The following is a 26,576-nucleotide window of genomic DNA, read 5'->3' as shown; positions in this document are numbered from 1 at the left end:
CTGGCCTCAAGAGCCAGAGTGTTTGAAGAGGGATATCAGGCAGCTTAAAATGAACACAGAGGAAAATCCTGCTTGAAATTGTACATAATGAGTGTCAATGGGCACAGCCGTTCTTGCTTCAACTAATGCAAAAAGTAGTCATCAAAGCAAAGAACTGCAGTCTGCTCAGGTAAACAAGACAGCAGGATGACACAAACACATTACAGAACACAGAAATAAATGAGACTTGCTTTTGTCTTCAAAAGAAAGGGATGCGATCTCATACTCACGTGAAATACAAACTACAAGTACAAAAGAACTGATGTGTGCTTTAAGGAAATACATGTCATAAATGGCATGGAACATACTTTGCTTGAAAAAAAAAATAAATCTCTGCTGATGTCTGTTTCACTCGAAACTAATAGGGTGTTAAGACCCTGCGCCAGTAAGCTAGAACGGGGCATTCAGGGTTTTACAAGAAGTAGCTAGGCACAGACAAAAGTCATTTTTATTCAAAATAACAAAGCCTTCTAAGGTAACAGTTGTTAGTGCAGCTGTCTGAGGTTCCTTGCAATACATTTTGTTTTCTTAGCTGACAACAACAATAGTATTTGTTTACTCAATAGTCAATGAAAACTTACATGCTCTTGAAGGAAAATCTCAGACTCTTCAGTCTGTATTGGTGAGCAAAATTCATTCATGCAAAACACCTATTTCTCATTTCAGTAGCACCTACAGGTTAAGCTTATCCCATCTACAGCAATAACTTCCGATATTAACCATTCAATTTTGCTATATGCTATCACAGCTAATAGCATGAAATTATCTTTATCAACATGAAGTGCAATTTCCCACTTTAAAAGTGACACTGTGTTACTACTCACATTGTTTAACTGCCTTGTAAATTCTCGAAATGGGCCTAAAACTCCCAAGCAGAAAGAAGGAGCAACAGCACTAGCCAGGATAATACAGACAGACCTTCCCCAAATCACCATAACAAAGGTTGTATCAAGCGAAATCTTTTGTTTATGCTGACACTCTCCCACAATCAGGGAACACCATTTGAAGAACTATAAAAATAACTCAAGCCCATGTCTTCATTTGATTTTTTTTGATGTTTTATACTTAATTATTTCAAAAGAGCAAAGAAAAACATAACGGTATAGTATCAAACACCGCTTTTACAGGAGTGTTTCATATTAATGACGTAGGAAAAACCGTACTCTCTGAAAGATCTTGTTTAGCAAATGTAGTGTTTGAGTGCAAGATATTCAAGCACACTGCAAAATTTTTCTTTTTGTGTGTGCCAAGATGTTCTTCAATGGTTCTAATGTTGCTTCGCTCTCAGATAAATATCCTGGTAGATGAGAATTAAAAATTAAAAAATACTCAAATGACTATTAGTGATATTATAATACATTAAAACATCACTTGCATAAAACTACTTGTCCATGGCCACAAAGTGAATAGAATTCTGCAGTATGTTATTAATTTCGCATTCTGCATCACCATGTGCAGCCTTCAGGGGAACAGGGCATCTGCTTTATGTGACTTTTGCCATTCACTGTAGAACACCAAGAAAACAATATCATGTTCAAATCAAAATTCCAAGAAATGGCAGAATTTGAATAAAATGTGCACGGAACACTATGTTAACACAGGGAAGTGAGAAGGTTTCAGTCAAGGATACAGATTCAGCTTGTATTTAACATACTAAGTAGGAAATACAAAGACAGTGCCTACTTCAAAGCCTTTGAGTTTTGTTTTCTGACAGGATACAACAAATTAAAAGGATGTGGGATTTTAGGAAGCTAGATGAACTGGTGATGAGTAAACTCTGCAGCAGGCTATCTAGGGGCAGCACCTGGAACAACATACTGTCCCAGCTTTATCCTAGTTAGCACAGGCTCATCAGGAAATGCCAACACTGCCTATCGTAAGCAGTGCTTGAGAAATAACTGATACTGCTGGCTCTGCTTGGCTCGTGGGAGCTTAACAACAAATTACGTACGTTGTTGTACATTAATCCTGTTCGTCTTTGCATGGACCCCATTGTGGGCGGCCCTTTTAGTGTTCGTCAGTTCTGCACAAGGTTCTTGTGTTTCCATGCAAAGGTTTAAATGAAGGGGCACCTGAAAGCATCTTGCAACTCTGTGACCTGCAGACCATAATAACAGCAGATTCTGAAGTGCAGGGAAGCAGGGCATTTATATAGTAAATGATGTTTCTTTCAGGCTTACTTATACAGCAAATGATGTATTTTCAGAAACACTACGTGTATGAGTATGAATTTTCCCCAACAAATAACTGTCATGTAAAATTCTTGCAAGGCAATGGAACAAGAAGTTACAGCAGGCTAACAAGCATCTCTCTAATTTAGCATCTGACTCAAGTCCAGTGCACACACTTCTTTGGCTGGCAGAAGTCAAAATTGTTTCAATAATGCTGCTATTTTAAAGAACTCCGATCGTTCTAAAACAGCTAGATGCTGCTTGGGCCATGATGAAGACTGTCCTATGTTTCAAAACAGAGGAAATCCAGCCAGCTGGTGGCACAGCAAGATAAAACACCACGCCTGGCACACACTTTCTTCCCGTGATTTGCCCAGCTCTACCGAACACAGTCATGTGCAATGACTCCTGGACTCAAACACAGATCACTGATTTCCTGCTCCGGAAACATGATACGTTATTGCTGTCTTTGTAGTAAAGTCTCTGAGGCTCAGAATTTGACAGCCTCAATGGAGGGTGGAATAAAGATCACTTTCTTGTTTATTTAAGCAGCATTGTAGGTGGCGATCCATGTTACCATATTTTAAGAACTATATGAAAACAAATAGGACAGTTCGATAGCTCTGAGACTGAGCAACTCCTGTACAATTCTGTGCCACCTCAGCACAAAACTCCTTACGCGGGCAATCTAAATATTCCTGAACCTCTGCAGTCAGAATCGCTATCACATTGAGGAAATGGACTTGAAAGGGTAGGAGTTTTTTGTACATCTGTGGATACTGAGTTAGTGTAAATTGAGATTTTCTTGCCCCAAAGACGCCCTGCTTAACAGAGCCAAAGAATGCAGGGCTGGCAGCAGTGTCTGGCATATAGCAACATAAACTCAACCACATTTGCCCTCACAGAGCAAGGTGCCCTCGAAGTAGTAATGCTTGTGTTTGACAGTAAATGGAGCACAAGTGCTTGTGGTGACCAAAAATGTCTTTGAACTGTGTCTAATGCGCATTAGCTCACAGCTTCTATTGTGTCAATTACCTAGGAATGGTGCAAGTTATGTGAGTTGACTCGGACGGCATAATCAGGTGACAAAAAAAAAAAATAAATCCAGGACTGCTTCAGGTTCCAAATAAAATCTACTTCCGGTAAGTATGCTAATTAAGAAAAGGAACATCTCATTGCACACATTAGTAACTACACCCCAGCCATCTATTTTGATAATAAGGTTTACCACATCCCTTCCAAATATATATATATGGCATCGAGCAGGAAATGGGTATCATTTTCAATGATCCCAATGTGGTTTCTGAGAACTGAAGTACTGCATTTGTTCCAAAGCCTAATTCCTTCTCCTTCCAAAAGAGATCTTTGATGATACTCTGGATCTCCTCTGGTAGATGTCTTTTCCGCATACTGCATAAAAGTCCCCTTTGCACTGCAAACACTAATGGCCAAAAAGCACATCATGGTCACTGCGGTGGTCATATTTCTCAATGTAGTGCTATAATAAGAAAAGATGCTTTTAACTCAGTTGATTACTTGCCCTATTTAATTTTCTATCATCCAAAGGCATTACCAATAGAAAACACTTTATGCATCTAGTATTTTTTCTGTTAAAAATTTCTGCAGTGAACAGGGCTTAAGAGTTTGTAACCACTTAACTGCAAAGACAAGATGACACATGACAAAAACTATCCGATACTCATCCCTGTCCTGTTTCACTACTGTGCTGAGAAAACACTGCATGGTCATCAGTACTAAAGTGTCACTGTTGGCGTCAGCACAGCAACAATCCCTACTGAAGGCTGAGGTACTACCAAGATCAGTATTGATCTGTATGGTTTTAACAACTTTTTCTTTATTGCCAGACCTTGAGTTATGACATCTGTGTGGTGCACGAAGGGAAGCAACACAAATCTTTGCAATTTTTTTGCAGGTAGATGCATCCTCTAGATAAAAGGTGTAATGCATTAATTACTTACATAGGTCTGCCTTTAGCCACACAACCCCTCTACATGTGAGTACACAGCAAGACGGATTTGAACATCAGGTATTTAGGACGCACCTCTCCTGAATATGAAAGCTATCAGGCTATATTTACTATAAAACAATGTCAAGGACTTCAAACCCTGTGGACTACAGCATGCTGTGATAAATTGTGAGAAGCCTCTTGTTCCAAATGCTAGAGGGAGTTGTCTCTTTTTTGCTATTGAGAAAATGATAGAGTTCCTTCAAGAAATTACTTAAGATCTTGAATTTTAATTCTAGACTAAACAGAAGTCAGAAGACTTGCATGCTTCTATAGTATAGTTTGAGGAGGGAACAGACAGGATATGGATTTTCTAGCCTTCAAGGTCTTGCACAGGCACACATACATACGCCTGTATGTATACAGACGAGTACAAATTTTATTTGTATGAGTTAAATATGCACCTTTGACAGGATTCATTTTAAAATACACTGACATATTTTTATTTTAAATATCAGTGGAAATTAAAGTCAGTGAAAGCATTACTAGGACTAGATAGAATTTCTACTTAGTCTTCTAGGACACTTCTGATTGTTCTGACTTATTCCTAGTTTAACAGTGTGTTTCAAAATACAAGTGTATCCTGATTTTATCTCACAGTATTTTTTTTTGTCTAATTCACTGTTTAGAAGCCGTGTCTCAGTACTTAAAAGAAAAACTGAACTGAAATAAATGCATAGCATGAATTCTCTATCTCCCCCTCTCTATTGCCTCCTTCCACAATTAAAATAAAAAATCTGGCCCAGGACAAAAACACTCTAATAAATGAAGTCTGGCATTTCAAATAATATTATTCAAGATAATGCAAAATGAAGGTGGTATGCTTGGGCTATGTGGAAGCCATTTGTTACAACTGCCTTTTGCCTTAACCCAGCAGCTAATTTAGGGAGTAACACAGACAGTAGTCTCTGAAAAAGCTCTCTCATTAGTCTTTCCAAGTATCTTGGTATTTAGGCATATTAGGAATTTTATGAGAGAGAGGGAGAACAGAAAGACATTATGGAAAATTTACTGCTTAAACTTGATAGTTTCAAAACCTTTGTATTGGGACACCAGGCACTAATTGCGAACATCGGTATATGCTTCAGACAAGGTAGATTAATTCTCTATCGTGTGGATTATCTGTTCACATAGAAACAAAAACCAAAAACCTCTTTCCTAGGATTTTCAGAAAATTTCTTAATGTTCTGAACTAAGAAAAACATCAGTTCTTTCAGGAAAAAAAAAAAAAGGTCTAAAACTTCCTTAACTCTCTGAAAGTTAGAAGGCCACTTTTACCAGTTTTCACAAAACGATAATGTTTCAGTGCACAAGCAAACCAAGAATGTTTCCTTGCACAAGCAAACCAATTTTATTCCTTTATTTCAGAAAAGTATATGCCTTTAGAAGAAGAGCAATGTTTACAGAAGCATCGACCAATTTGATACTTGCTCTTCTGGAATAAAACAAATATTTTAATTTCAGGCTGAAAAGCTTTTCAGTAACTTTGTTCTTCAAATAAGATTCATCATCAAAATCTGTAAAAATCAGCAGCAGAGGTAATGGAGAGGGCCAGAAGTTGACCTCTGAGTGACCATTAAAAAGAAGGAATTAGGAATAGAAAACAACATTAAAAAACACCAAATAGTGAAACGCTAGACAGTGTGTTACCTCATCATCATCTGCATCATATTGTGCATAATGCTGCTCCAGCAGCTCTCTCTGGCGGCGTTCTTGTTCTAGAGTTTGGCTAATCAGCTGCGCAACCTCACTCACTTGTCCCGGTTTTTCTCGTCCAATTACAAACCTATACAAAACAGTAGCGAAGAAATATTACTCCTATTGTTTTACCAAAGTTCTCGATTTTTTAGCTGTGTATTGTATAGAGGGCAGCCTTCTTCTCCAAAGATGCATGGCTGTGACTGTTCTAAACGTGTTCTGCAGATGACGTTTGCCAGAAGAGCACTATGTGCAAGACTAGGAGTGATCAGACCACGACAGTATTTACAGGAGGGGGGAAAAAAGTGACCACTAAAGCCTACATTTCAAATTTCAGCAAAAAAGATTCGCTGACTTTGAACTTCACAGACACAGACCTAGAGCAGGGCAATTTTAAAAATATCATCACTTCCATTCCCTTAAAAGCAGCACACTTTCCAGAAGCTACAGAAGACCAGGTGCACAGTAACAGCACAGACAAACTTCTGGCAGCTTGTAGTGAAAGGAACACGCACCAGAGTGGCTTCTTTCTCCATCTTGACTAGAAGATATTTCTGAGCTTTTGTATTTGTCTTCTTCCTGTCTCTAACAGAGAATTTATTTCCACATTTTTAAATCTGACAAGACACTATTTCTCTAATTTTAAGCTGCATTTAAGTCTTTCTTTTATTTCATGGACTTCTGTTGCTAAGGAGCATTTTTCTCCACTGTTAGCTATTGCTGAACACTGGAAGTACGTTTCTCTGGCTTAACAAAAGACAAGGGAAGTGCTTCTTTCTTCATTGAGACTTACAAGACTGCTTTCCAATCTTGCTTTCAGCAACTGAAACTGAGAATTGGCTTGGACTGTAGCATTTTTCTTCACCACATAACCATGATTAGATATTTTGCTATATATAGTATTAATGATAAACACCCATTATACACACCAACACTGTAAACTACTGAACAAAAGCACAATTTAAAGATGTCACCTGAAGGAATATTTTTTTAGCAGGCTAGAAAGACAATTATGTAACTACAGGTGAAAACAGTATTATGTAGAGCTGAAAAGCATGAGCAAGTGACACTGAGATACTGCATATGGTAAATTATTTGTTTCCACAACATTTAGCTCAAATGATGAATTTAATTAATTTTTGGAATGAGAGGCAGAAATGTGCGTAATATCTCATGTAAGGAAATGATTTTCATTAATACTGCCTATCACTGTTAAAGTCATTTGGGATTTGGCATCCATGTGTAAGGTAACTTCCGATGAGTGGATGACCCTGAGTCCATTTCCTATGCCAAACAATTTTTCAGACTCTATGAAGTCAGGCACTACAGAAAGGAATACAATTTGGAGATTATTTCAATATCGTCAAAACATCAAACTCAGTAATTACTTCCAAAAGGATAAGAAAGGTGAGAACGAGTGACTCCATTTGAAATAATGACACAAGGTGCTCTGAAAATAATTTGCAATAAAGTGTTTTGGTTTAAAAACATTTATAGAAAATACAGCAGAAACTGGAACAAAATCAAGAAAATAACATCAGCATTTTAATCCTGATCAAAACAGATCACGGTCTGGCACTCATATCCTACAATTACAAAATACGACCTTGGTTCTCATTAATGATAAAAACCTTGGGCTCAATTAAAAAGAATGTTTCTTCATGGTCCCCATACTTCATCTGTTCTGCACACTGACTCATAGTTGGATCCTGTTTCCTATGAATTTCAATTTTACAGCCAAGTATTACAAAGACTAAACCAACCATGTTTTCAGTCTCAATGGGGAGGAACAATGAACTTTTGATATTACTACATAAAGTAAAAAAGGATCCAACTCATATTTGTGATGTATTTGTCTCCTCTATGTAAAAACAAGTTGAAAGAGAATATAGAAAAAAACCCACTTCTATTTTAAATAAACACCTTAAGTAACATTATGCATGGGTGTATTATTTATACACAGGAGAGCACCACGTTTGTAAATACATGAGGGAGTTCATCAATGTGGTAAATTATGAAACCACACAAAGTGATGCAAATACTGTATTCCCTCCTGCCCTCTGCCTGATAATTCACCTCCCTTAGAAAATAAAGATACTTGAAATACTTCACATGGTCATTTTTGTACACTGAAAACCCAGAACAGATCGTATGTAAAGCATCTGAAGTCTGATAACTTCTGATAATTTAGGAGAGGTTTGACACATTAGACTGTAATGCAATACTATTTTCATAGGGACAAGTAAGTTTAGGTAGAAAGTAAAAATGCTGAAGCTTATTAATTGAATGATTTCTTCTCATGCCAAAGCCACTCACAGTTTATAGTGATGTGATTTTCAAGGCTTGAATCATATGTCAAAATGAAGTTCCTCAATGATACCTGAAGCTGTTAGACGATAGATGAATAAAAGCCTCAAAGCAATGACAAAGTTTAAAGCAAATGCTTTTCCAAATGGAAATAGGCAAGGAACGTTTTATTTTCCTAGAATTTACTGCATTGAAGTGAGACATTTCCAAAGTGTCTGAAAATAAATATTTAGAAGCATTCAATCTAAAATTGATGTCAGTTATAGATATAGAATTGTAAATTTGTAAAATGCAATATTGCATTGTCAACAATTATAGTTTTTACAAATGGAACCAAATCTTTTGCCTTGTTACATTCCATGAACATAATAATACCTTGCTACATATAATTGTGTTTAACTTGTAACTAAAAGAAGCCATAAATTATAAATTTATAGTTTAAAGAGAGACAAATACGTATTTCTCTCTTAGAACACCATAAAGCAGAGGCAGTTATTAAAATGCTAAGCATGAATTAGATCTTTAGGCCTAGAATGTTTTAAATACAAGAACTATCATAATCTGAAGTGTTTAAATACAAAAAGGAGACATAAGGTTGTGATTCACTGACCAGAAAATTAGTCACTGAACCATATTATGCACACTTCAACAAAGTGGCTAATTATGTATTTCACATCACTCTGGCTCACCAAAATTAAGAACATGCATTTCAGACTTGATTAATTAGTCTCAAGGGCCAAAGTGTTGTAACAAAGAACTATAAATTCTATCAGCAAAAATATATTAAAGAAGCTGGTTATGTTTCTGGATTTGAGACAAATGAAGGTTTTAAAGTCTTTAAACCTCATCATAATATTCCTCTTAATTATTAAAGCCAGCAACTGCAAAATAAAACCCAGTGCATCTGTGAAGCTGTACTACAAGCCATCACTGTACTAAATCTCAGGCCATTACTGATTATTTCTGATGTCCATGAAAAAGAAAGAGAGAGAACACTACAGGGAAGAAGGGCATGAACTGACCTTGATATTCAGAGTTACACACAACCTATCTGAATTACCAGCTGTGAAATATTCTATTTGGTTGTGGTTAAAACAAATAGGGACAGAGCTAAGAATCTAATTAATACTTGACTCTATCTTGGATTTAAGAATATCTAAAAGAATACAGTATCTGGAGAAACTGAAAATTAAACTACAGTACCGGTGGTTAAGAAAAGCATTGTACTGAAATTGGCAGCAACTCCTACATCTCCTACAATCCAGTTATGATTTAATGATTTTAAAGTACTCCTGATATATGGCTTTCTGCATATTTCCAGCTTTCATTAAATGAGGATCTGCAGAAACTGTGCTTGATGAAATAACAAAAAATAATTTATTGATTTTTTTTTACCAACCAGGGGAAAAAGAAATGTTATAATAAGAATTAATTTAATTAAGAAGCATTTCCATTTTGAAAAGAACTTTGGTACTAGAAAAATGTGTGGAGGCACCAACTAACTAAACACTAAACTGAAGTTCCACAACACGGATTTTTACTGATTTCTTCTCAGTGAACGATTTGACCTAAAAATACTTTAGGCATTTAAATGCTCCGTTTGAAATAATTTAGCATGGATTCTTTAAATTCAACAAAAGTCAAGTAAAAATACAGTAGACTTCTTCCAGGAAATAAAGAATGGCTTTTTTGCTGCAACAGGACTCACGATTTTTTTCTTCTAACCTTTATAAAATATAGTTTGGTCAATAAAAAAACTACAGTAAAGTTCATTGTATTTGAGGGAGTTTTACAGATGGTTTTTAAAAACAGTTCTCCTCTGAGCTTTAAAGCATAAAGATGCTTCTGCTACCATTTATCTAATTTATTTCAAGATGTCTTCAATTACCTACTCTGGCTGCTTCCATTAGGATAATAGCCATATAATTAATCCAAAGTGCTAAGAGTGGTGTGAACCCCGTAAGAAGGCAGTTTTATTTAGTTACAGCAGTGCAAGCTGGAACTTGTCAGGTTTTCATGAGAAAGATCAAGCTCTCTTAAAAGATGGCAGCCTCGAATGCAGAGGTTGCTGGCTGTACACAAGGAATTCACAAGCTATGAGGTTCTTCAGATAAAATCATCCAAAACATAGCAGTCATGAAGACAGTGAATAATTTAGGTTGGAAGGGAGTTCTGGTCCACCCTAACCTCCTCAATTCAAAGCAGGGCCAACTTTGTCACGGCCTTGAAGTTCTCTAATCATAGGATGCAACCTGTTCCATTGTTGGAGAAACCTCATAGTACCTTTTTTTCTGGTGAAAATACATAGTCAGAATTTCCCTTGCTGCAATTTCTGTTCATTGCCTGTTATCTTGTCACTGTACAAAGAATGTGAGTTCACCCTTTCTACCTCCATGAAGGTAGCTGAGACAGCACTAAGATGCCTGCCATCCCATTCTTTTTTTCTTTGGACTGAAGATGTTCTTTCTACCTCTTCCCAGGGCATTTCCTACACAGCTGTTCTCTAGCTCACAGCGTCACACAGGGATATGCTGCTCCAGATGCAGGACTCACATCTGCCCTCCCTTCGTAAGGTTTCTGCCAGCTCCTATCTCCAGCCTGCTGAGGTTAACAGCCCTGTCTGTCAGCCTATCTAACCTCACCCACAAACCGGCTAACGTCTGCCTTGCGCCTGTAAATCCACCCAGCCCTCCCTCGCACCAGAGCAAGCATGTGCACAGCAATCTTTAAAGCTATTAGCTGTAACCAAGAGGAACTGAGGGTGATTGACAGAAGGAAGTAAACAAGGTTTGCCTGGAGATCAGTGACGGTCGTGACCCAAAACTAACACAAACAAGTGGACAACTCTGCCTGGAGACTAGCACCCACAGTAACATGAGGAAGTAATCACCATCAGTAGATGAAAGGGGCAATGACTGAATGAAGTTATCTAAGATCACACAAGAAATATCTGACAGGCCAATCTATGTAATGTTTAGTGCAGCATGCTGGCTATGTAAAGCCAGCACCGAAAAGCAAACTTTGGGGAAGAGCCTCCAAGGACGCTGGAGACAGAGCTGCTAGTAAGCTGAACTATTGTGCAGAAGTTCTGTAGCCTCCGTCCTTCTCCCCAGACCCAAGATCATAGAATCATAGAATGGCATAGGCTGGAAGGGACCTCAGAGATCATCTAATCCAACCTCCCAGTCATGGGCAGGGACGCCTCTCAACTAGATCAGGCTACTCAAGGCTCTGTCCAACTTGGCCTTGAACACCTCCAGGGAGGGGACATCCACAACTTCTCTGGGCAATTTATTCCCAAGTCTCACCACCCTCGTACTGAAGAATTTCTTCCTAAGATCTAATCTAAATCTGTTCTCCTTCAACTTAAACCCATTTCCCCTTGTCCTATCAGTGGACACTCTTGGAAAAAGTCCCTCCCCAGCCTTCCTGTAAGTTCCCTTCAGGTATTGGAAGGCAGCTATTAGGTCGCCCCAAAGTCTTCTCTTTTCAAGGCTGAACAATCCCAGCTCCCGCAACCTGTCCTCGTAGCAGAGGTGCTCCAGCCCCTGGATCATCTTTGTGGCCCTCCTCTGAACACGCTCCAACAGATCTATGTCTCTCTTATGGCAGGGACACCAGAACTGGACACAGTATTCGAGGTGGGGTCTCACAAGAGCAGCGTAAAAGGGGAGAATCACTTCGCTCGACCTGCTGACCAGGATAAAGTAAGCTATGTGCTGTACTCTGAATTTGACCAGAGACAGCATGACTCCCAACTTATCAGTGATTTGAGCCAACATGGGTGTTCTTTTGGCCAGTCAGCAGTCAGGACAGGTACATGGGAACACAACTTCCTTGGTGTGGCCATGGCATGAGCTATAGGTAACACATTAACAGTAATGAGCCAAGAATGAGATGTGTGCATAGTGTCTGCTGTGTGACTTGCTGTTGTTGTTGAAGTAGTGGTTTGGTTAGTATCATTTTTTAATTAACTATATTTATTTTTTATTATTTAAAAATATTTTAATTATTAAGTATTTAAATTAAACAAGGGCTCATCTATTTCACTTGTATAACCATACTCACACTGACTGAACAACTGTCATAGCACACCATGACAAAGTCTGGCACACGATGCATGAGTAGCAGGCACTAAAGATACCAAGAGCTATATATGAACCTTGGCACCCCAGCACCATTGCTGCCCTGAGGCAAATTGTTGGAGAACGCAGGAAATGTGAAGATGTCTCTGCAACAATCTCCAGGTCACTAGCCAATCCATGGAAAAACTGAGGCAAAGCAGTCATTACTTTATCTCGGACTTTTCTGTCTCCTTTCCAACATTTCCTGCCCCACTGAGCAGCAGGCCTGGCTTCACGGAGGAGGCGAGAACAGTAGATGCTGCTTAAACTGACTTTTGCAAGGCTTTTGGCATGGTCTCCTCTGATATCCTTATATCCTCAAAGATCAAGCAGGTCTCCTGAGTACTTTTATCCTTCAGGGCAGTGGTCTCATAGAACCCCACCAAAATTTGCTCTCCTGAAGTCCAGGGTTGTAATTCTAATGTTCATCCTCATTTCTCTCCAGTTCTTAAACTCCACCATTTCATGGTTAATGCTTCTAAAGTTGCCATCAACCTTCACTGAAGAACTGATCAGTTCTAAACTGGTCACAAACTTATCTCTGAGTAACAGATTTAGCAGACTGCCCCCTTTAGTTGGCTCACTGCACGCTTGTGTCAAGAAGTTATTTTGACACATTCCAAAAATCTCCTGATTACTTGCACCGAACCATGTTACCCTTCCAGTAGATGCTGGAGCAGTGTGCGCTAGTTTTGACTGGGACAGAGCTAGTTTTTCTTTTTAGCAGCTAGAAGAGCTCTGTGTTTTGTATTTAGTATGCGATTTGTTATGAGAAGAATACTGATAGTGCACTGATGTTTATAGTTGGTAGTGAGACATCAAGGACCTTTCAGCTTCCCATGGTTTGCCAGTGTGTAGGAGCACAACAGGCGGAGATTAGAGCATGGCCAGGACAAAGGGCCCACAACTCCCCTTATGATTTGAACTTGCACTTAGAATTGAGGGCCAAATTGGCCAATGGAGTATTCCACATCATGCAATGTCATGCCAACTATATATAGATGAAGGTTGAGCAGGAAGTTAGGTCTGTTCTCTCTCTTTTCTGGGGGGACTCTCTTGGACTCTCGGAGTTCTCGTTCTCCCCTTCACCTCCCCCCCGCCCCCGGGTCTCTTACTTGTCCAGGATTGAAGTGTTGAGACTTACGTGTTTCAGGATTGCTTGATGGGATGGGACAGGCGTTCGTCACCAGGTGGTGAGCAATTACACTGTGCATTGCTTGTCTGTATATATTATTATCATCATCATATTTATATTCATATATTATTATATCACTATTAATTTTAATTTTATATTATTATTAAATTGTTATCTCAACCCACAAGTGTCCTTCCCTTTTCCCCTTTAATTCTCTTCCCCATCCTGCAGGGGGTGAGGTCGGACGAGCAAGCAGCTGTGTGGCGTTTATTTACCAGCTGTTAAACCGCAATGCAGTGTGAGTCCTCTGTAAGTCCCTAAGCACAACCTATGAACTCACTTGTTACTTTTTCTGGAGCAAGGGCTAGGTCACCCTCCCTCCCAATTAGATTATGGGACCTGTTGGCACATGCTCTTGCCCCACTTTGTCAGGTGGATCCCTTCACTCCCCAGCATTTTTCGTTCCTCCAAGAAGGTCCATAAAAAACAATGCCTCCCCTGCAGCATCAGCTGCACAACCAGGGGCTGTCCTGCATCCAATCCTACCTGACTAGCATGATCAACAGAAATACCTCTTATGCCCTTCTACCGTAGCTCCTAGAGCCCTGTAACATACTCAAGGTCTTCTTCAGCAGTATCAATGGTGCTAGTGGATGAGCAGCAAAGTAATAGCTTAAGCACCAGAAGACTCTCAGCAGTCTCTCCACAGTATCTTGGATACAAGCCCCTGATAAGCTATGCTACTATCAACACTAAATGGATATCGAGTCAGACGATTAGGAAGTCACGTAAAAAACCCACACACCAATATTAATGCACTTAGATTAATTATTTCCACAGAAATCAATTCTAGTCTAGGGCCTCACTGGCACATTAGCTTTATTCAAGAGTACTTCAAAATTAGCCAAGGGATTCAATGTTTTGGCACCTCTCCAGGTTCTGGTCATTACATTGCTCTGCTCTTCTGAAAGTGCAGGAAGAGAATCTCTTCCATCTCTTCCAGACAGCCTGACAGTATCCCAACACCATACTTGCATAAAAGGTTTCCTTGAGCACATGATAATCATTTAATCAGCATCCTCTATAGCACCACACAATTCTTATGGGAATGGCCAGCTCAAAGAAACACATTAGTAAATCCATGCTTTAACACACCTGAATGCAAGTGAAGCAGTACATCAGCCCTGTTCAAAAGGTACAAGTGCTACCTGAGAACGTTTCTAAAACCTGACTGCACTTTGAGGTGAGATCTGCCTTCCCTCACCCTCACCCTGGTTGGCATCCATGGGAAGAAAATCCAGGAAGGAAATCCAGATGGGTCACAAGAAAGCTGCTGAGTTCAGACCACGTCCTTAATCAGAATGATTAGATGATCCAGATTCTAGGCAAGATGGACCACCCTCATAGCACAGTCCAGCTAAATGCTCCTACAGCACCATCCCTGTGGCTTGGCAAGTTATCCTGCAAGGATGAACAGCGGGTATTTCTGCCCAGCTGTCACAATGCTGTACCACATTAATCAATGTGCACCAAAACTGGGTGGGAGCTTCCACAACATAGCATCTCGGACTTTGAAAGACTAAAAAAATTAGCTAAATCAATGTTTACGATGATATTTCAGTTATGGGGGTAGGAGTTTATGTTTACATCCAATCAGCTTGAGGATGAAGTTATTTGAAACTTGAAGACCAGGTTCGAGAACATCTGAGGAACTTGAAGGTGCACAAGTCCATGGGACCTGATGAGATCCATCCGCGGGTCCTGAAGGAACTGGCGGATGAAGTTGCCAAGCCACTGGCTATTGTATTCGAGAAGTCGTGGCGGTCTGGCGAGGTCCCCGATGACTGGAAGAGAGGGAACATAACCCCCATTTTTAAAAAGGGGAACAAGGAGGACCCGGGCAACTACAGACCGGTCAGCCTCACCTCTGTGCCTGGCAAGGTCATGGAGCAGATTCTCCTGGGAACCATGCTAAGGCACATGGAGAGCAAGGAGGTGGTGGGTGACAGCCAACATGGCTTCACCAAAGGCAGATCGTGCCTGACCAACTTGGTGGCCTTTTACGATGGGGTGACAGCATCGGTGGACAAGGGTCGACCAATGGATGTCATCTACCTGGACTTGTGCAAAGCTTTTGACACTGTCCCGCACGACATTCTTCTCTCTAAATTAGAGAGTCATGGGTTTGATGGATGGACCACTCGGTGGATAAGGAATTGGCTCAATGGCCGCACTCAGAGAGTAGTGGTCAACGGCTCAATGTCCAAGTGGAGACCGGTCACGAGTGGCGTCCCTCAGGGGTCCGTGTTGGGCCCGGCCCTCTTCAACATCTTTGTCGGTGACGTGGACAGTGGCATGGAGTGCACCCTCAGCAAGTTCGCCGATGACACCAAGCTGTGTGGTGCCGTCGACACGCTGGAAGGGAGGGATGCCATCCAGAGGGACCTTGACAGGCTGGAGAGGTGGGCCCGTACCAACCTCATGAAGTTAACCAGGCCAAATGCAAGGTCCTACATCTGGGTCGTGGCAATCCCAGGCATAAATACAGACTGGGTGGTGATTGGATCGAGAGCAGCCCTGAGGAGAAGGACTTGGGAGTACTGGTGGACGAGAAGCTCAATATGAGCCGGCAATGTGCTCTTGCGGCCCAGAAGGCCAACCGCGTCCTGGGCTGCATCAAGAGGAGTGTGGCCAGCAGGTCGAGGGAGGTGATTCTCCCCCTCTACTCTGTCCTTGTGAGACCTCACTTGGAGTACTGCGTCCAGTTCTGGAGCCCCCAACATAAGAAGGACATGGACCAGTTGGAGAGGGTCCAGAGGAGGGCCACGAAGATGATAAGAGGGCTGGAGCACCTTTCCTATGAGGACAGGCTGAAAGAGTTGGGGCTGTTCAGCCTGGAGAAGAGGAGGCTCCGGGGTGACCTTATAGCGGTCTTCCAGTACCTCAAGGGGGCCTACAGGAAAGATGGGGAGAGGCTGTTCAGGAGGGCCAGTTATGATAGGACAAGGGGTAATGGTTTTAAAATAGAGGGAGGTAGGTTCAGGTTGGATATTAGGAAAAAATTTTTTACTATGAGAGTGGTAGAACACTGGAACAGGTTGCCCAGAGAGGTGGTGGATGCTCCATCCCTGGAGACGTTCAAGGCCAGGTTGGACAAGGCCCTGAGCAACCTGATCTAGTTGGAGATATCCCTGTTCCTTGCAGGGGGGTTGGACTAGATGACCTTCGAAGGTCCCTTCCAGCCCTAACCATTTTATGATTTATGATTTTATGAAACCTGTCAAGTTGTTCCTTTTTCCAGGAAAGGAGAAGAAAAGCCACTCCGAATGAAATCCAGCCCCACTGAATCTTATTAATTCATGTCACACAATTTTAAAAGCAACACTCTAGATATCTAGCAAAATGGTTCATAATTCAGTCAAAATCTTTTAAACGACGATTTCTTTATACATTTCACTCAAGCATATAATTTCCTGTCTAAATGTGCAAATATTTCAAGAATGAACTTGCCATAAAATTGAAACTAGCAAGATCTCAGGACACAGGGGCTATGTTTATGCCAGTAAATTAAACAGTGCCAGGGAATGCTCCCAAGCACTAGTAATTGATCATCTACACTCCTAAATCACTGGAACAGTCTCTGGAACGGTTTGGCCCAAGTTAACTAATATTCTACCAAATAATCATAGAATCATAGAATGGTTAGGGTTGGAAGGGACCTCAAAGATCATCTAGTTCCAATCCCCCTGCCATGGGCAGGGAAATCCTCCACTACACCAGGTTGCCCAAAGCCTCATCCAACCTGGCCTTGAACACCTACAGGGATGGGGCATCCACAACTTCTCTGGGCAACCTGTTCCACTGCCTCACCACTCTCAGAGTGAAAAATTTCTTTCTTACATCTAACCTAAATCTGCCCTCTTTCAGTTTAAATCCATTGCCCCTTGTCCTATCACTACACACCCTTGTAAAAAGCCCCTCTCCAGCTTTCCTGTAGGCCCCCTTTAGGTACTGGAAAGCTGCTATAAGATCACCCCGGAGCCTTGTCTTCTCCAGGCTGAACAGCCCCAACTCTCTCAGCCTGTCTTCATAGCAGAGATGCTCCAGCCCTCTGATCATCTTCGTGGCCCTCCTCTGGACTCGTTCCAGTAGCTCCATGTCCTTCTTGTGTTGGGGACTCCACAGCTGAACACAGTATTCCAGGTGGTGTCTCACGAGAGCTGAGTAGAGGGGCAGAATCACTTCCCTCGACCTGCTGGCCACGGTCCTTTTGATACAGTCCAGGATACGGTTGGCTTTCTGGGCTGCCAGCGCACATTGCCGGCTCATGTTGAGCCTCTCATCAACCAGCACTCCCAAGTCCTTTTCCTCAGGGCTGTTCTCAATCCATTCTCCGTCCAGTCTGTACTTGTGCTTGGGATTGCCCCGACCCACGTGCAGGACCTTGCACTTGGCCTTGTTGAACTTCATGAGGTTCTCACAGGCCCACCTCTCCAGCCTGTCAAGGTCTCTCTGGATGGCATCCCTTCCCCCCAGCGTGTCCACAACACCACACAACTTGGTGTCATCCGCAAACTTGCTGAGGGTGCACTCAATCCCACTGTCCATGTCTCCAACAAAGATGTTAAATAGATGCTAATAGATGTTAAATGTTATAATACTCAGACACGGTCCAAGAGTTAGCAAAGGCTGGGCGTTAGCTGGGATGTTTCCAACGGACAATTTGGATATGGCCACCCTACTCTGAAGGCTAAGACAGTTTAACGGTATGAGCACTGACCACTCTGGTGCCAGCTGGGCTCAGTGCCAAAGAACAGTCCGAGGCACAGTTCACCTACTGCAACAGGCACAGCCAAGGAATATAAACCAGCAAAGCAGTGATGAACACAGTCTCGTCTCACCAGTGCTAAGTGATCACACTGCTCACAAGTAATTTTTCACATTAAGTTTGGCACGCTACTCCTGGTAGTCTTCTTGAATGACTACCAGTCCTTGTAGGAGTTCTTGGTGGAGACCAGAAAGAAGAAACCAGCTCCTACTACATAATCTTTAGTATAACCACAGTGGAATGAGCAGGAGAAATTCACGCTATTTTGGTACAGGGCACCACAAATTTAGTTTCTGCCATGTCCATGATTCAAGTTCATCAAAGAAGCAGAATGTGCACCAAGCACACATTGCTTTTTAAGCAGTCCTTCATAAAGTCCCAGCTTGGCAATCAGCACCACAGAGCAAAAGGCTTTTCTTTCCTCTTCTTTTTCTCTCCTCAGCTCTGGCATTTGGATTCAAGGAATAAGAAACAGACAAGGAAAGGAAGAACAAAACTATCACCCCCAGCCAGAAAAAAAAGACAATATAATCCAGCTTTCTGAATCAGACATAGAAGGTGGTATCTTTTGCTTTTGGCTCCTGTCTCATTACTCATGACTAGGAAGAAGTATAAGTCTCTTCCACCTCTTCCACAACGTTGATCTGCAGGATGGAGAATGCCTGCAAATGTTTAAAGGCACAGCTGTTTCATAGGGTGAGAGCACAGGTAGGGAAAGTAAGAAAGAGCAGGAGAAAATCTGCACGGGCATGTGCACTGGAAGAAGAGAAGATGGTTATCTAAGGGAAGGAGTCGCAAAAATAAAGCGATGCTGTTCACTGTTACTGTGAGCAAACAGCATTCCCACTGGGATATACTGCTACTGGCTACATTCTGCGGTTGACCTCATCTGTCCTCTGTATTGTGTTAGTGCATGCATAGGCACGATGGTATAAATTATCTTTCCAGATGTTGTGATGTTAAACAAAACTAAAATCAGGCATACAAATGCTGTTTTCTGAGATAGTATATTTTCCAGAAAAAAATCAGCTCAAGACAGTGTGAGGAATTAGCTGAAGAAGCAATAAATGAGATATCAAGTTGATGTTAATTAAGAAGCAAATATTTTTACTTGCCCTTTAACTGCTCCTTGTATAAAAGCTATCTAAAAAAAAGTTAAAACTTCATTTTTGTCTGAAAGATCACATTTGCAGTACAGTAAGAGAGAAAGAAATTAGGCTGTGAACTGGGAGTGGGAGTTGAGACAAAACTCTGCTTTGAATTATAACCATCCAGATAAGAAAAAACACAAAATGGTAATAAACGATTCTTTATTAGAACGGAGAACAGTTAACAATGGAAAGCTCTAGGATTTGACAGTTACACTGCTATTTTTAGAATCTACTCTTCAATGATCTTGAAGATTAATTAAACATGGCAAAATTTGCTAACTAATTATTTAGATTCTTTATTAAGATGAGAAGACTGAGGCACTTCATCAGACTTCAATTAAATGAAAAATGGTAAACTCACTGGTAGGTCAGAATTAATACAGTTAACTTTCAAGGTGGTGCAAATCATGAGAAACTAAACACAGGTTGTATGTGGTTCCCTGAAAACTCAAGAACTGACTCAGAAAGCACCATGACAGCATCCGCTCAGTGCCTAGCAACAGTTTGGAAAGCTGAGAAAATGCTTAGTCACATTAAAGAAGACAGGATATGGAAGGAGGACACAGAATTTAAAATGTATTACCTCTCCAGTAAAATACTGAATTTGGTTAACTTTCTTAAAAGAAGCCTTTCAGAGGAAAGCAATAATGAATGATAAAAGCATATAAGCAGCCTATGAAGGACTGGGATTTTCTGGTGAATCTCTCTCACGCAAGATCCCTTCTACTTACCAATACAGTAAGTAAGACTTCCCAGAACCCTGTCTGCCCTTCCTGGGACCCTGCCCTTCCCAGAGCTGCATGAGGGTTCCCTAGCACCCTTTCATTATGATGAAGAACAGAGGAAAAGAGTGGAGTCGCAGAAGCTCAGCATTACCCAAGCAACTTCAAAGAAGTTCAGGTCTGGTACTCAGCACCACAGTCCATGAGGATACTGCAAACTATGAGGCAAAACAACATAGGAGAAGCTCCATGACAGGATAGGATTCCCACTGTCAAGCTGCCTTCTTATCCTCTAAGACTGTAGGCATCGCTTGCAAACTTCAAGTTGATGGATTACATCCTAAATGGGGTCACAAGCAGCACAGAACAATTAATGATATTAGTCTGGTGCTGCCCTCTGACTGATCCATTAATCTCAGAGCAGGGGTAACACTCAACAAAATTGAAAACCAGCACATACTTCAAAGGAAAATCTCTCCTGTATATAATCAAATTCTGAAATCCGCTAATGTGAGACATTAGTAAACTAAATAGTTATGAAGAGGACTTGATATTTACATCAACTGAAATAGCATTCACAGTTGTATTTGCCAGATTAGAGTCACGAGGACACTAATTCTCATCCCTGAAAACAGAAGCTGATTGCCAGCTGGGATTATGAAAAGAATTCCCTCTCCTTCCTTTGTCTCAGGCTACCAGTGTACATCTGGTGTGTGTTGATTATCTTCCTATAAAACATTATAAGAAAGAATAATTGAATTGATTATCATTGGAGAAGCCAAATTGGTTGGGTCAATGATCTTCCATTACGGTATGACAACTCTTCTGAATAGTCTAATACTTCAAACAGCGGATAAAATAACCATAGATGCTTATATTAGCTCTCCTTTTCCCTCCTCTCACCCTCACCTAGAACAGTTCAAAAGGTAAAAGCTGTGTCTTCATTTTCACAGATTCCTTACTTGTCAGCTACAGACAGTCTGGATATATTTTTCTGGTAGAAACATTGCAAAAATCTATTCTAGGTCAACGACTTCCACTGTCAGGATCATTCAAAGTGCTCAGAAGGCTCAAAGGAGAAAAATAAATCACTAAGTATTGCTATTATGCAAGCTCCCTGAAGAGGTATTGACTGCATTTATTGCAAAGAATTAAGAAGCAGCTTTAATGTCATTCTGTTCACGAATGTCCTTTCTTTGCAACTGATCTCACATAATAAACCCTGCTACAAAAACGAGCATGCACTTTGACTAGATTAAGGACAAAATGACGGTGTGTATGTAATGCTGTGAGTTATAAACGTGAAGTCATGCCAGTGAAACACACACAATTCTCTGCGCGTACATGACACCGAGAAGAAGAAAGGAACACACGGTTTATGCTATGATCACAAAGACAACAATTCTTACTAAAGCAGTTCTATAAAATCCACTGAACGGACATTGTTAAACAGCAGACATGCGAGGAAGTATGTACGTGACTTCTCCTGTGAAAGAAGGATTTGTGAAATTGCCTTGCCTTGAATCAGGTGAGATGTGCGACTGTACATGACCTACACACTTCCAGTTCAGCTGGGACACCCACCGCAGGAACGGCAGAAGGTATTTATATAGCAACAACCTTTTCCACTGCTCCTGCCTCCCAAAGTGATGTGGATCATTAATGGCAGCTGCCACGGGAATGGTGCACTCAAAGGTCAGTAGCATCACTCCCAGCACTGCCAACAGGCAGGAGCTGATGGTCGAGGGCAAGCGAGGAATTTTGCCCCAGAAGATCCTCTTATGTTGTCCCTAAGGTTCTGGAGCAGTTCAAGGGCAGAGGTGAGCACTGTCTGCCAAACAGGGTAGAGACGAGGGATTTCTCCATCCCAGCTCTAACACAGGCCTAAGTGAGAAAGAGGATCTGACAGAAGACAATCGTCCTCTCCACAAAACAAGCAGCAGGCAGGGCTCTTGTGTCACACAAGAAAGGAATCACAGGCAGCAAGATAAAAATACATCATTCTCTTTTATATCTAAATTCTCCAGTAGTAGCTCTTGCTTACTTTACAAACAAACGTTTAAATCTACAGTGAAGCCAAAATGCCAAGTATCCTGAAATCTCTGTCTCCAAAAAACAGCTTTCTGGAACCATTTCTGATTTTGAGCAGCTAAAACCAACACAGTTCACCAGCGCCAGCAGAATATCAGACAGCTCAGCACTCCAGGACCCAGCCAGAAGCCGGGTAGGAGCCTGTGCCACACAATACTTAGCCATCTCATCAAGTCTCGCTCCCAGCTTACCAGAAACCAGGAAAAAACCCCAGGCATTTCTCATCTGGCCTGCATAAAGCTGAAAAGTAGCCTTTCTGAGGTTTTATTCCATGAAGTGAAGCAAAAATAGAGGCAGTTGCACCAAATTTTACCCATTCCTTTCTTCTAAGAAGACATAACATTAGTAAGAGCCTGCTAAACACGCAGTATAGCAGTATGCATATAGATACTTATACATCTGTTTTATTTAATAATGTAGTTAATTATTATAATTCACATAATAATTTATGTTTAATTTTATTTTTAATACAATATTTTAATGGGGCTATAAATCTGCTTATGACACTACTGCATTGAGTCATTTTTCCCATGAAAGCTCAATATCTTAAGCTTACTTACAAGGAAAATGTAGAAGCATCTCTCCTTGATAAATGAGACCTGCCAGAAGCCAATGATCCCTGTGCACAGGATACCTAGCACACTTGACAACGTGAGCTCAACAACAATGAAGAAATACTCTTTACAGTCCACTATTTTACGACAAAAGGGTCCAGACTGCAACCAGTCTGATGGTAATTTACTTCCAGAGAGAAGATTCTGGGAGCATGCTGTATGAAAATAATTTTATGTTTCCTCCTTCCTCCAAACCCATTATTTTTCCATGGAAGCAAGTATTCTATTCTGTAACTTATGCAATAATAATTACACGAACTAAGCCGGTTATAAATTGTATATTATACACGTTTTATGTGAGCACTTTCTTTTTTTTTTTTTTTTGAGCTAAAACACCAAACACAAAAAATATACATAGCATTTGCTTTATGTACTAAAACACAGGAAGACATTATTCTCTGTCATAAGGATTTTATGTTCGAACGTCCCAACTCTGCAGAAAACCTACTAAGTACATACTCATTTTTATAGTTAACTCAGTAGGAACACTCACAACATGTGTGAGTCTTTGCAGAAATAGTACTGATGTAGCTAAAACTGTAAACGTTACACAAAAAATATATTCACCTATAATTACAATGTCTAGTAACTTTTTTCCTAAATAATCTCTTTCAAATAAAACCTCCCCAAGACTCTTTAGAATCTACATCCCAACATTATTCCTTAATGTTGCGTGGGAACAGATATGGAATTATTGCGGCAATATGCACGCCTGCATAAAACACCACCGTCTGAGGGGTACTGCATATATTACCACCAGCAGTTTAGTCATGGTTCAAAAGAAGTCAGCCCTGAACTCACTAGTTAAAGAATTCAGCTGTATTCACTGCAGAGGATTTTGAGAAAGAACCAAAGGGTGACTACAGAATGCCTGTTGCTTTGCAATATGCCAAAGATATTTTTGGATTTATTTTGTAGAGTTAAATCTTTGCTGAACTTAACAAGCTATTAAAGAAAAAGCTACGCAACTGCACAGGTTTTTAAATGGCAAATCAGTTCATTTCTAGGGAAATACTGTTCTTACCAATTTACAAACATTTTACAGCCTTGTACCTATATTAGTTTAGAATTTTACTTGCGGTATATGTTACATTTTCTAGCCTATTCATTATTTTATGGATTTTTACAGGGATGTACTTTAATGAACTGCAGCATAGGAACAGACAGAAACCCAGAGATAGTGCACGGACTCAGCTCAATGAATTAATACTAGGATGTTAATCTCCTCAATTTGGAAACTTTACTGCATCCAGCACTCTCTTCTCCTCTGTGCTGAGGTGCCTCTGGAAGCGCTGGTGTGCTCACAACCTTACTCCTCCAACCCTGAGGCAGTAATGTAGCCAGTCTTGCCAGCGGAAGAGCACGGACGAGATCAGTGGCAGCAGAGTTTCCATCTGACCAACACCCATGGCTTTCCTAATTCCAGCTGATAGAAACAGTTTGAGGTCCGTAGAGATCTATACCAGTGACGAGTTGTCTCCTGTGTGCAATTTCAGCTTCTTTCACTAGTCATATTTTAAAAGTCTAAGCCAAAACAAAAATCTGTAATCCTCATCCCTATAAGCTCATCCCTGTTCCGACACAAAAGTAGAGAAGGCACAAAGAGGCCAAAGAACAAAGAACTCTGCTTCCACCTTGGCATATTGACACTCCTGTGAAAGAAGCTGGGTAATCTTAAGCATTCAATCACATTTTTTTTCTTCTAAAATACTCACCTGACTTTCCCTTTGGTATTTCTAAGAACAGTTGCAGCAAAATTTTGTGTAACGCCAACTAGACTGATGCCATCAACTTCTACAATCTGGTCATTCACTTGGATCCTTTCAGGGAAAAAACACAAACATACAAATAATTCTGAGAATTCTTGGAGAATTTTCAGCAACACTTTGCATATAGAGATTTTTTTTTAGTTTAAATTAAAAAAAAACTTCAAACACAAACATGGTCATGAAACAATTCAGGTAAATACAAAAAAAAGCATCATTCCTTGCACACAGACATCTCATAAATCCAGCATGAAAGTTACTATTACAATTAATTGCATCGATCATCCAGTAACTTTTCTTGTACATAAATACAGCAACACGAACTCTTGAAATTGTCATATGACTTAAATTAAATGAGGTATTTGAACAGTTCTTGTATCATTCTTTCCTAAGCCAGTCCTGAAAAACAGCAGAAGACAGAGCTCTGGTATTTCATGCTAATGGAAAAAAAATGTGATATTTAACTAAAACAACCTGCTCATCTGTGGAGAAAAGAGCTTGTGCATCAGACTTAATTATGACCTACTCTCTTAAAATATTTCATCTAACTTGCTCCAAAAAGATGAATTCCCAGTGTAAGTATGATCTTGCTGCACACAATAATAAGGCCTTGGACTGTTTTAACGAAGACTCTCTCTTTCAAACCAAACACCTATTAACAGTTGATGCACTGTTTGATGCAGGAAAAGTAGGTGGAATAAAAAGTATGCTGTTATTATCTGAAGTAAGCACTGCTAAAATACCTAGAGCAGACCTTGGAACCATCTGGATTACAAATGCTTGGACAGAGAACGGCTATATTAAAATGTTCTCTAGAAATGCACAAACTCCTACAGTTTCGAAAGGGAAAAAAAACTCCAATATTCAGAACTAGTCAAAGGGAGCAGTTTTCAAGTACTTATATGGATGTTACTGATCCAAACGATACAGTTTACAAAGGAACCAAGAAACAGTTACGAAAAAATCTTATTTAATTTATATGAAAATACCTAAATTAAGGTATTTAGTATCTTAGGATATCTTAGTGATAGGACTTCTTTTCAAAGAACAACAGAGGCTTCAAAAGAGGGCTCAACATTTTGACTGGGAGCATTAATTTCACTGTCAAGTCTGAGGCTACATGAGTTCAAGCAGTATCTTCAGTTCTTTGGACTCCACTGATGAGTTAGAAAGATTATTCTTTGGCAGCCTCGCACCACAGAACGTCACTGTTTTCTGGGCAGAATCTCCCTTCTGTATATAAGAAACTTTGAAATAATGATCTTCACGATAGCCTACAAACACCTACCTTGAAAAGCATATCAGGCATTTAACCTCAGAACTTCATTTCAATTTTCACTGAGGCATTTAATAAATACATCAATCACATTTATATTTATTGTATTTTGATACAGTAATTTTTTTTTTTTTACTTTAGCAAACATTAAGTGCAGTCAGATGGCCACAAGAGTTCCAAGGAAAGAAGTTTAAAAAGTTTCTGCCTACTGTGGGGGATGCTCTCACCCTCTTGGCTGAAAACTAAATGGCTGAAGAACAGATTCCTTTCTGGTAATGGTATCTTAGCTACAACACTGACATAATTCACTATGCAGTGGACTAGCAGTGTTCATACAGATACACAGTCACAGTATTTCAGGTGATGAAACGTCACGTCAGAGAACTGTTGCCTGCAGTTTCGTAAGTAGTTCTATCTTGATCTACTGCAATTCAGTCTGATTCCATTTGTCCTTCAGGTCTATTTTGCACCTCCTCCTTTCTTGTTTGTACAGCTCCTAAATCAATTTCCAACTCTTATTTTTATAGCCATATGTAAACATACATAGAAACATACATGCACATCAAACAACACACAATTAACATTGCTGTTATTCAAATTATATACAGATGTAATTAAAAATGAAGTT

At 40.3% G+C, this 26,576-nt stretch overlaps 1 protein-coding gene across 1 annotated transcript in view; it reads right to left on the bottom strand.

Annotated features, from left to right (window-relative positions):
* The window catches only part of PPP1R9A (protein phosphatase 1 regulatory subunit 9A), a 147,146-nt gene that overhangs the window by 36,551 nt on the left and 84,019 nt on the right, over window positions 1-26,576 (bottom strand). Inside the window, 2 exon segments of the mRNA XM_086614686.1 lie at window positions 5,887-6,022; window positions 24,622-24,726. Of these exon segments, the coding sequence (XP_086470812.1) occupies window positions 5,887-6,022; window positions 24,622-24,726 (241 nt within the window).

The sequence above is a fragment of the Tauraco erythrolophus genome, chromosome 7 (assembly GCF_009769465.1).
Source record: "Tauraco erythrolophus isolate bTauEry1 chromosome 7, bTauEry1.pri, whole genome shotgun sequence".
In the NCBI taxonomy this organism is placed as follows: domain Eukaryota; kingdom Metazoa; phylum Chordata; class Aves; order Musophagiformes; family Musophagidae; genus Tauraco; species Tauraco erythrolophus.
Note: the sequence above shows the minus strand (reverse complement) of the source record. Positions and strands in the feature narration are given on the sequence as shown.